The sequence below is a fragment of the Ricinus communis genome, chromosome 7 (assembly GCF_019578655.1).
Source record: "Ricinus communis isolate WT05 ecotype wild-type chromosome 7, ASM1957865v1, whole genome shotgun sequence".
Taxonomy (NCBI): domain Eukaryota; kingdom Viridiplantae; phylum Streptophyta; class Magnoliopsida; order Malpighiales; family Euphorbiaceae; genus Ricinus; species Ricinus communis.
Window position 1 is genome coordinate 27290047 of NC_063262.1, and position 11389 is coordinate 27301435.

The 11389-nt window shown below is 35.3% G+C and overlaps 3 protein-coding genes across 3 annotated transcripts; 1 reads left to right on the top strand and 2 right to left on the bottom strand.

Annotated features, from left to right (window-relative positions):
- The first annotated feature begins 459 nt into the window (after positions 1-459).
- On the top strand, positions 460-4877 carry LOC8273502 (protein DETOXIFICATION 29). Its single transcript, XM_002527878.4, has 8 exons — positions 460-886; positions 993-1534; positions 2544-2630; positions 3167-3223; positions 3320-3558; positions 3979-4097; positions 4276-4362; positions 4521-4877. Exons 1-8 carry the CDS (start codon positions 509-511, stop codon positions 4605-4607), a joined length of 1596 nt encoding a protein of 531 aa, XP_002527924.1. The 5' UTR covers positions 460-508; the 3' UTR covers positions 4608-4877.
- A 2232-nt stretch (positions 4878-7109) lies between these two features.
- On the bottom strand, positions 7110-7843 carry LOC8273503 (60S ribosomal protein L27a-3). The gene has a single exon (XM_002527879.4). It carries the CDS (start codon positions 7677-7679, stop codon positions 7239-7241), a length of 441 nt encoding a protein of 146 aa, XP_002527925.1. The 5' UTR covers positions 7680-7843; the 3' UTR covers positions 7110-7238.
- A 1142-nt stretch (positions 7844-8985) lies between these two features.
- Positions 8986-11385, bottom strand: LOC8273504. Its single transcript, XM_002527880.4, has 4 exons — positions 10842-11385; positions 10610-10762; positions 10308-10513; positions 8986-9342 (listed from the first exon to the last, which is right to left on the bottom strand). The coding sequence occupies exons 1-4, from the start codon at positions 11310-11312 to the stop codon at positions 9135-9137; spliced, it is 1038 nt and encodes a 345-aa protein (XP_002527926.1). The 5' UTR covers positions 11313-11385; the 3' UTR covers positions 8986-9134.
- Between the last annotated feature and the right edge of the window lie 4 nt (positions 11386-11389).

Here is an 11389-nt window from a genome sequence, read left to right on the forward strand (position 1 = left end):
GAAAGAATGTTTCTAATTGGATTATGCGTAGCGTGACAAGGACAAAATGGGGAATGAATTTACAATTTTCAGACAAGTTGCATTTATCGCGTTGGTTATTATTTTTCAATTGCTACTTTTAAATATAGATTCATAAATAGATCGGCTCTTTACGTCATTAATCTATTGGGATTTGCTTTTATTGGTCTCTACTACACAAAGAGGCTTAATATATATTTTTTACCTTTTTTTTTTTATTGATCCAAGATCGTGATTTATTTTTTAGTTATTTATTTAATAAATTATTAAAATATATCATAGTAATTAATCTCTATATGTGGAATAGTAATTTTTATAAAAAGTTTAATACAGATATTTAATATAAAAAAATAATAACTAATAGCATTAATGAAGAAAGTTATTTTTTAATTCGTGTATAAACTATATAGAAATAACAGAAAATGGAAAACGTCAGATTTCAAGGATTTTATAAAGGAATACCACCCATATCTATCTCTCCCCGCATAACATGGAGGACTCGCAGCAGCCGCTTCTTTCTGCTCACTTTACTGAGGGCCATAACCATGATTCTCTCCAGAGCGAAGACCGACAATTATTATCACTTTCTACCCCGAATACAAATACTAATAATAATTCTTTCAGCTCTGCCTTTGTCCCCGATTCCGATGACATCCCTCCGATCACTGGTTTCAGGAATTTCTTTAGAGAATTCTATAGAGAATCCAAGAAACTATGGTATCTTGCTGGCCCTGCAATCTTCACCTCCATTTGCCAATACTCTCTTGGAGCCGTCACTCAAGTTTTCTCCGGCCAGGTTGGCACTCTAGACCTTGCTGCCGTCTCCGTTGAGAACTCCGTCATCGCGGGCTTTTCCTTCGGCATAATGGTACGGTATAATTATAACTACTATATTATATATAGCTACATGTCTCATTGATTTTCCGTTTATACGGGCTTACAATGTTTTTCTTTTTTTTTTTTGATCTAAACAGCTTGGCATGGGAAGTGCACTAGAAACACTATGCGGGCAAGCATATGGAGCAAAGCAGCTAGATATGCTAGGAATCTATTTACAAAGATCATGGGTCATTCTTGGCACTACAGCTTCATTTCTTTGCTTGTTATACGTGTTTGCAGCTCAAATCTTGAAGTCCATTGGACAGACACCAGCAATATCAAAAGCAGCAGGCGTGTTCGCTATATGGATGATACCACAGCTATTTGCTTATGCTATGAATTTTCCAATGGCAAAATTCTTGCAGGCTCAGAGTAAGATCATGGTGATGGCAATGATAGCTGCAGCAGCGCTGGTTTTGCATGCAGTATTCAGTTGGCTGTTGATGCTGAAGTTAGGGTGGGGATTGGTGGGAGCTGCAGTGGTGTTAAATGCATCATGGTGGTTCATTGATTTGGCTCAGTTCCTTTATATTATCAGTGGAACATGTGGTAGAGCTTGGAATGGTTTCTCATGGAAGGCCTTTCAAAACTTATGGAGTTTTGTTAGGTTGTCTCTTGCCTCTGCTGTTATGCTTTGGTAAGTCTACTATATAATTTTTTTTCCTATTTTCGCTTTTAATTTAAAATCTATTTTATTCTTATTTTTTTCCAAAAAAAAAACATTTTCTATTATATATCAAATTAATAATTAAATAATATTATATTGATTTTTAACGTTAAATATAAAACACTGGTAATAATAAATTTTACTATATATATATATATATATATATATTAGATCTCAAATCCATTTTATTTTTACATAAGTTATTTGGAAAGGATCTTCATTTTGGTGGGCAAATATGATCCACGAGTCCTTTCACTGGGATATTGATTGCAAGTGTTGGGAAAAGTAAAAGAAGAAGAGGCAAATCTGAAGACGTAGTCGACTGGTTGTTGAGTTTTGCTGAGATGGTCCATCTAATCTAACAAGAAAACGATCTTTAATAACTCATAATTTGACGACAAATCATCATCTCGACACCAATAAACAATAATATAATCTATATGCAAACAATTCAAGCCAAGGCCAACCCTTTCTTCCCACACTTCTATAATTTTTATTTATTTATTTATTTTTATAACATTGTATTTAGATTTTAAAATGGTCAACAAAATCTGGCTATATGTCTTTCATCAACCTTAGGCCTTATTTAGCCAACAGGCGCCCATGTCAGAAGTGTATCATTTCCCATGTCTTCCTGTAAACACCCAGCAGCCCACCATAATCAAGGTCTGGTATCGTCCTGAAAAAAAAAAAAGAAAATACAAATTCAGATAAAATTTGACTAATATATACATAGAAAACAAAAAAGAGGAAAATCCTCTCCAGATCCTCTTCTAAATAGAATATGGTTCAATGATACATACAGAAGCTATTATCATCAGTTGGTTGAATATATATTACTTGTCGCGCACGTAATTTTTCTATACAACAACTATTAAAAAGAATGATATATATATTTATAAGCATATGGACCCCCAACATCTGAGTTTTGGTCAGGCATCAAATTCACATATTTAATAATTGCAAATTGTTTGTGCAGCTTAGAAGTCTGGTATTTCATGGCATTAATACTGTTTGCTGGATATTTAAAGAACGCAGAGGTTTCAGTGGATGCTTTGTCTATTTGGTAAGTATATGCCTGATATCCTTTTTAACTTTTCGACATGGTTTTCTGCATTTGATTATTTTTTTCCTGACCAAATTGAAAACAAAATTTCTAACTCTTACATGCAATCTTGAGAGTCAGTCATGCCGCATCCAATTATACATTATATTATTTCTTAGAAGCAGATTCAGAATTTTTCCTCAGTACATATGGTGAAAACATTCACTTGCTAAGTACGTGAAGACATACCTTATTGTCTTGGTTAGCCTCTTAATTAATTTGGAGATTAGCGCAACTTCATTCACTATTTGCTTTACAGTTTTTCGTGTACTCTCGGAGTGACTAAATATTTTTCTAAACATTGTAATACATCCTGATCTAAACACCATGTTCACAGACAATTAACATAAGTTTATTTCACGTATCAATCTAAATGTAAAATATTCAACATGTATCATTCATAACATACCTAGAGATTTGTTGTTTTTTTTTTTTTTTTAATCTTTTGTTTTTTTCCCGTTTCCTCATGGTGCCATGAATTGTTGAATTGGTTGCAGCATGAACATCTTGGGATGGACAGTCATGATAGCAATAGGAATGAATGCAGCAATAAGGTTCGGTCATTGTTCTTGACTCTTATAAAATTATTAGTGCAAAAAGAAGTTATAATAACTAATTAAATATGAAAAAAAATGATGATGCCAACGCAGTGTTAGAGTATCGAATGAGCTGGGAGCAGGTCACCCAAGAACAGCAAAATTTTCACTGGTGGTGGCTGTTATATCATCATTCCTGATCGGTGTTGTCCTTTCTCTCATTCTTTTCCTTTCAAGAAATTCGTACCCATCTTTGTTTTCCAATGATTCAGAAGTTAAAGAACTTGTGAATGAGCTAACACCAGTTCTTGCTGCTTGCATCATCATTAATAATGTTCAGCCCGTTCTCTCTGGTAAATTTTAACTTTTTTATTATCAACTTGCAGTTATATTAAATATACGAGTTTCACATTTATTAGATGCACTAATATGTACAACATCATGGCATTCCTGCTTTTCTTATTTTCTTTTTTAAGAATTTAAGCTAAGATATTGGTGCATCACCGAGTTGAAAAGCGTGCTCTGCCTAGTTAATTGTTCCTGTAGGCCCAACATATTTAGGGGGTTGTAGCTAAGAAAAGGAGCTCCAAAATAAGGGTGCTTCATTTCTCCTACAGGAGGAGCGCTAGGTGTAAGCCTTATTGGCTTACCACCAGAGCCTGGCCTGCCTGCCTTCGAACATGCACATTTGTTTTTCTCATTTTAATTTCTGCAGCAGATGCAATAATATTTTATTCATTTTTTTCCTTTTTCCATCTTCTCCTGTATTTAAGGTGTCGCCATTGGAGCCGGATGGCAAGCTATTGTTGCTTATGTGAACATAGCTTGTTACTATGTGTTTGGAATTCCCATGGGTCTCATTCTGGGTTACAAAGTTGGTTGGGGTGTCAGAGTAAGTCTTTCTTTTTTATTATTTCTTCTTCACTATAATTTCTTTTTCATGTTCTGTTCATGCCATTGATGATACTGCTGCTAAACAAGAAAAATAATTAATTCGATGATAGACTAGATAAATTTAAGTAGATGAATATTTATTAAGTAGATATTTTGTTATTGTTTTGGCTGTTTAGGGCATTTGGTACGGAATGATGTCAGGGACTGTGGTACAGACTTGTGCCCTGTTCTGGATGATTTATAAAACAAATTGGAACAAAGAGGTAATCACAGTTTCACCATTTTCAGTATTTTATCTCGTTTACATATTGATACACTTCAAGTTCTGTTTTATAAAAATAAATTTATACACTTAGCAATCAATTACAAGAAAAAAGAAAATTAAAACCATGCATAGTAAAATTCCTGTGTACAACTGCAGGCTTCTATTGCTGAAGATAGGATAAGGAAATGGGGAGGACACACAGATTCCGGAGTGAACAACAAAGAGAAAATAACCCTTTCCTGAAAGTGAAGTGGAAATTAATGCATCATGGAATTCTTTGGAGGCAGAAGGAGCGATTTTATCAATGATTTTCATAGGCAAATATATGTTTTCTTGGCAATTTTTACACCCATTCTGATCTTTACTCTGAAAAGTCTTACCTGCTGAAGGAAACGAGCAGGATAAGGCCTACATGGTTAATTTGTTTTAGAAATGGTGTAGGGGTATTTTTAACAGAATATGCTTCCAGTACTCCATTGCATAAATGGCAGATGAAAAGTTCTTGATGTTGAATTTGTTTCAATATTCTTTAGACCATTTTTACTCATTCTTCTGCATAATCTAAAAGGGTGATGATATGTGTAATAATTTTTACTAACAATGCATTTCATCCGTTTTTTTCATTAGTAAGATATGCTGATTGATTTAAATTGATATATCGTCTGTATATATGGATTGATCCAGCTCTTATATATTTAGGGTGCGTTTAGGAATGAATTTCATAAAATTATATAAAATTTATTTACAAATTTAAAATTTAATTGTTTGATTAAAATGATAATTCATGACTATGAGAATGCATGGAAAATATTATTCTGCATTTTGGACATTGGCTTTAGAGAGGAATAAATAGTCATAAGCAAATAATAAAATGAGATGTAAACAAAGGAAATATTACAAATGCAGTTTCCTGTCAAATTCGTAGGCTTCTCTATGTATCCATAGAGAAAAGAGAAAGAAGGAAAGACAAAATAATGTACAAGTGATATTCTGACTTCATGGTTTGAATCTTAGTCCAGTTCACAAGGTTAAGTTTCCTAGGGCAGCGAGATTTGGCGTTTTCTGGAGAATGGCGTTCTGTATCTGCCTGCCGATAAATAAGATCAGCAACCACAAATAAGGACAGCAAATTTTCATCATTGGTGGCTGTAATATCTTTATGTCTTATTGGTGTCTTAATCTCTCTTCTTTTCATAACCAAGCGTGACAAATGCCCAGATTAAATTTCAAATGATAAATAAATTAGGGAACTTGCAAACGAGCTTACGCCATTGCTCTCTCTTTAGGATGGCAAGCTGGCGGTGCATACGAAAAATGGGTGTCCGGCGAAGCCTTCTACCTGAATAGCTTCCACAGGAGGAAATTGCTGTATCCTGAGTTTCCAACTGCATTTCCCTGACAGCGAATACTACAAACCATGTTTCCGATGTAATTCTCCCTCATTTGACTATGAGAGACTGCGCATTCGCAGGGAATTTGGTATCACATGTTGTCAGGGAAAGTTCCAGACTTAAATCCTTTTCTGGATGGTTGGTAAAGCCAATCCTTACATAGAGGTAAACATTCTATGTATTGTTAAGAAATATTAGCCATAGATGAGCAACCGATCTTATTCAATTTGAGGGCAAGGAAATGGGGAGGATATGGCTTATAGTAAGAGCACCACATGGTTTTTGGCGGCGATGTCACTGACGTCATCTGAGAAATGTCTTTCTTATCAACCAAAATCAACTTCTCAATGCAATTTCTCCTCGACAAAATCCTTAATAGTTACAATTCCTGAGAACTAATCTAGCCATTACCAACCCCAGCACAAAACTGATATGGTTATTATCAAGTACCAAAAAACTGTAGCGCCAAGCACATCTTAAGCCAAGGGACAGCCTAAGCTTTGTTGAGAGGCTTAGGTTGAGAGGGTGTTTGTTGAACAAGCAGTACTTTCAACAGATTAAACTATAAGCCCCTATGGATATGGATCTCTACATGCAATTCGCACACTTCCAAAATAGCCGACGGAAAGAGGGGGCCTTGGCTCTATCTACTTCTTACTCTTCTCAGGAATGGAAGGAAGGAAATAGTAGTATGTCAAGAAACAAAGAACAAATTTCATCATCACAGTTACAGACCCCCCCCCAACCCATATTAAGATTCTTCAAGATCTCTTCACATTATACCCAGAAAAATCCCAAGAAAACAATAACTGCCAATAAACCAAGTAAACCGCAATGCTATTGAAATTGAAAATTCAAAATCATTGGTCCTCAATGCTCAACGCATCAGACTTCATACTAATCACTCAAGGAGATAAGCATTCACTAATACATATTATCAAACCAACTAATCACTCCTCATCCTCAAAAACCTCAATTACTCAAAACACTTATCATAATAAGAACCTCAACCACTAAGAACTCATAATCTGTAACTATTTATATGCCTGAAACAAAGTAAAGAAAATACGATAGTTGAACTAAATGAGAAAAAAAATGGTCATCAAGAAGAATTTCCACATAACAGATACACATAAAACACTAAGATCTTCTAAAAGAAATGCTACAGCTATTTAAAAATTGCAACAGAAATAAGAAATCAGCAAGCTATAACCAAGCAAAATTTTCCACATATGCCAGATATCGAATCATTAATTCAATCAACCAGAGCATAATAGTTGCTCATTTCTACATAAAGCACGCAAAATAAGAATTCTAAGCATAAAGAACATTTAATAAGCAAGCAAAATCAAAATAGAAGTAGAATTGCAAAACATATTAAATCAGTACTATTAAAATATCCAGACATTATAACAAAAGTAACCTCTTAAAACAACTCCAAAAATTTAAGAACAACATCCACAAATGAGCCCTAACCCTAAACCTAGGCAGTAAGAACAACAGCACCACCGGCCTCTTTAATCTTCTTTTCAGCAATTTTAGAAACAAGTTTAGCCTTAACAACAATAGGCTGATTCTCAGGCAAAACACCTTTACCCAAAACCTTAAAGTACCCAAACTGAGTAACATCAAGCAAAGGCACATTATCTTTGTTAGCTTTATCCTTCACATCCTCAGGTATCATTGACCATAGCTTGTCTATGTTAACAATTGGACAATAGAACTTGTTACGCAGCTTATGGAAGTAACGCATACCAACTTTACCAAAATACCCCGGATGGTACTTGTCGAAAAGAATTCTGTGGTGGTGCATACCTCCGGCGTTTCCGCGACCTCCTGGATGCTTTCTGTGCTTTCCGATACGGCCGTGCCCTGCGCTTACATGGCCTCTCTTCTTGCGGTTCTTCTTGAAACGGGTTGTCATTTTTGGGGTTTGTGTGCTGTGTTTAGGGTTTGAGCGGCGGGGTTCGGGATGATTAGGTTGTGCTCAGGGTTTTGGTGGCTTTATTGCTTGGTGGTGGAAAATGGTGGGTGTTTTTTGTTTCCGATTTTTGTCCTCTAGGGTTTCAGGAGTTTGTTAGTGTTGTAGGGGTAATATCGGGTTTTCGGTAGTGAGTTTGGCAAATTAGATTCAAAATCTATGGAAATGTCAAGTTAAGAATTTCCCCTCCTAATAAGCCCAAAACTAGGTTGGCCTTTGGGCTTGCACTGAAAGATACAAATGCAAGGTTTCTTTTCTTTTCTTTTTTTTTTTTTTTTTTTTTTATAAATTTTATTTAAGAACAATTGCAAGTAATTGGTTTAAATGTTGTAAATAATAGTAATTAGTTGATCTCATTCCATTTAGTTCAAGGTTGAATAAAATTGAATAACTGGGTTTTGTTAAAGTACTCAGATAGAATAAATTATAGTTAGTCAACAAGTTTGAAAATAACATAAATAAATCTTTAGAAAAAGTTACAAGTTATTTGGAAAGCTTGTATTTGTATATATTCCATTTTACAGATCGTTATTTCTATAAATAAATTAAATTATTTTAATTTTTTTTATCAGAAACTCAATAAATCATGAACTACACAACATAGAATAATTATAAACATAAAATCTTATCCAGTGCAAATATAAAAATTCAGTTCAGGACCTCCACGATCTTGCTATTTGAGATAAATCTCAAATATATAATTTAAATATATACATTATTTTGTGTTGTGGGAAATAATTTGGGAAGGTAGGTCTCCACTACCCTCCTTCGAGTAATTCAAATATTATGTCAAGAAATTAACTAATATCAAATTAAATATATAAATAGCAACAGTTTAATGAAAATTTAATTGATGATATGTAATATAAGATAGAAAACTCTGTTATTTTACTATTAATGTGTAAATTATATTTAAAAGACATATAAAAAGAACTGTTAAATGCATAGGCTTATAGATGGCTATAAGTCCTATATGTCAAGCAGGATAGTGAAAGGAATTGTGAATTTGGATGGTGAGATTAATTGTTGCGTTTGGGAACCTGGGGATAGCAGAGTCGAGGGGCTAATACAGTTGAGCATGTTTTGGAGGATATATTATCGATGTGTCCGGAGCAAGTCTAAAATGACAATTACAAATTCCTGATCTCTTTCCCTCTATGGCAACTTTTCGTGTATTATTGTATCCAAAAAATGGGGGAAAGAAAATGTCAACAAAGGAACATATGAGAATTAGTGAAAAATAGAGATGTAGCTGTAAAGCCTAATAAGAGACGTTTCCTTTTGCTTTATACATTTGTAACAATGTCACAGTGATAATATGATACAAGACCAACATACAAACAATAGAATGAACACACTACAACCAACAATCATAATATGGTGTCTGTTCAGTATGATTCATCTTTGTAGAATGAGGGCAGCTCCTACCAACCCCAACCATAAAGTTAAAGCTACCCAAAAAGCTGTGTTTTTCTGCAGCCCAACAGGAGGTCGCCACACCAACAAGTCTGCTAAATAATCTCTCGATGATGGAAGCTGATTAGTTGTTGACCCGCTTAACCTTTGATCCTTGTCCTTGTATTTTTCAGTCCATGTTGCTGCATAGCTGCATATACCCAAGTAATCATTTCTAAATTAGACAGACATCAGATAGAGATGAAGAGTGGTCGCTTACGGATTCCTTTCCCGAGACATAGATAAAATGCAACATAAGATACAGAAATAAAAAAGAGAGTAATGATCGACAAAGCTTGAAATGAAGGTGGGCGATATGAAGGAAATTAGCAGGTCTAAGAATCGTTCATGGTTGTTTGGAATAAATGGATGAGCCATTTGCTAGCACCTTTAAGGCTGGAAACAAGAGGATGTGATCTAAACACATTTCTTCAATTGTAGCAGATTAATGAAACAATGAATTCAGAATATAATGATACATGAATCAGCCAGGAACTCTGACAAAAATGCATTCAATAGGATTTTTTCAAGTCATCAGGCATATCATCAATTCTCTTGTCTGGATAAATCCTAACATTGTATGTACCAATCAATTCCAGAAACAGGGTATTGCTAAATGGTAGGCAAATGAATGAATAGCCACTTAATAGCAAAAGTGTAATCCCTGGTGAACTATGGGCCTATAGCTATGGACACGAAGACACATGGCCTAGAATCTAAGCCATCACATGGAGAGTACATAAAAAACAATTAAAAAAAAAAGATGAAAGTTAACGTATTACATAATAGCAAGATTCACTAAGAGATAACTGATTTTTGTTCTAGTCCACCAAGTGAGGAGAAACTCTTAGGTAGATTTAGCCTATGGAAGACGTGATTAATTGAGTTTATTTAAGAATTTCTCCCAAATGAGATGGCTCCAATCACTTGAAAGCCAAAGATATTAGCCAATGTTGAATACTTTAGGACCAAAATTTCTTAGCTGCTGGTTGTTTGTCATTCTACTCATAGTTGTTTGCAAATGAAGATCACATCCACAAAGCTAGAAGCACACTGTTTGTTACATTCAATCATAGTTTGCTTTAGATGAGTAAATAAGAAGGACCAAACTTTTACCTGTCATAAGCAGAACCAATCAATGGGATGGTAACCATCTCCTCCTGGGAAATCTTAAGCTTAGGAGCTTGCAAAATATAACGAAGATTAGCAGCTTGGCGTCGAATACTAATACTTGGGTGACTCATTTCCAATTGCCGGTAAAGAGCAATGCAATCTTTATGGCGGTTATTAGCCTCATATGCCATAGCCAACCATATTTGAATCTAAACAAATAACACCACAAAATAAGGTAGCCCATCCAATTACATTAATTAAAACCTACAAGTAAGAGATACCATACTAGTTATTAGAAATCCAACCTCACCACCAAACAGCGTAGACCTAGGAATGATTGTTAGAGCAGCTTCAAGAAACTCAATAGCTCGTGCATACATCCCCTTTCCATAAGCCTTTTGCCCTAATTCAAACATTAACTGCGCTGTTTCTCTTCTCTCCGCTTGCTCTCTAGCCACCTGTATGTATGCAACCAAGATCCAGTCAAGAGAACTTCAAACAAAAAAGCCCACCTAATAATAAATAGTATTAAACAACCTTTTCGAGCTCTTTTCTCACTCTCATCCTTTTCTCTTCTTCAGTTTCTTCTCTATCTTCACTCTCAGTTTCCTCAGCTTTACTTTGTAACTCTTCAGCTTTCTTCTCCAACTCTCTCATCTCCTCAATCTCTTTAACTCTCTTCCTCATCTCCTTTTCCCAACCCAGCGCTGGTTCCTCTTCTCCCTCACCATTACTTCCGCTCTCCTCATCGCTATCGAAATCCACACCATTCATTTTTGAATTCGCTTTTCCTCTCGTCACTACTCTCTGTTTCCTACTCTCTTTGCCGCCCGATTCGAAGCTTTTGCTCCCTAAAGAAACAGAGGAGCATGTGTGATGATGATGATCTCTCTTCGGAAGGTTCAAAACGACGTCGACTGAAACCGGCCGCATCTTCCGCTCTAAAACTACTGCCCATGGTGAAATCACATCTAGTAATAACGCTAAATTTCCTCCAACGACGGCCATGGTTGCGTTGCCGTAAGTGACATGATATGAGGCTCCTTTAAGTGACAAGAAGGTCGTGCCAGAGATATTTTAGCGGG

What these genes read in the sequence shown, in the direction of transcription:
- LOC8273502 (XM_002527878.4), top strand. Translation starts at nt 509, where the DNA reads ATGGAGGACTCGCAGCAGCCGCTTCTTTCTGCTCACTTTACTGAGGGC. An exon ending in GTGGATGCTTTGTCTATTTG is followed by an intron (nt 2,631 to 3,166) that starts GTAAGTATATGC and finishes AATTGGTTGCAG; the next exon opens with CATGAACATCTTGGGATGGA. An exon ending in TGTTCAGCCCGTTCTCTCTG is followed by an intron (nt 3,559 to 3,978) that starts GTAAATTTTAAC and finishes CCTGTATTTAAG; the next exon opens with GTGTCGCCATTGGAGCCGGA.
- LOC8273503 (XM_002527879.4), bottom strand. Translation starts at nt 7,679, where the DNA reads ATGACAACCCGTTTCAAGAAGAACCGCAAGAAGAGAGGCCATGTAAGC.
- LOC8273504 (XM_002527880.4), bottom strand. Translation starts at nt 11,312, where the DNA reads ATGGCCGTCGTTGGAGGAAATTTAGCGTTATTACTAGATGTGATTTCA. An exon ending in TGAGAAAAGAGCTCGAAAAG is followed by an intron (nt 10,763 to 10,841) that starts GTTGTTTAATAC and finishes GCATACATACAG; the next exon opens with GTGGCTAGAGAGCAAGCGGA. An exon ending in ATTGGTTCTGCTTATGACAG is followed by an intron (nt 9,343 to 10,307) that starts GTAAAAGTTTGG and finishes GGGTATATGCAG; the next exon opens with CTATGCAGCAACATGGACTG.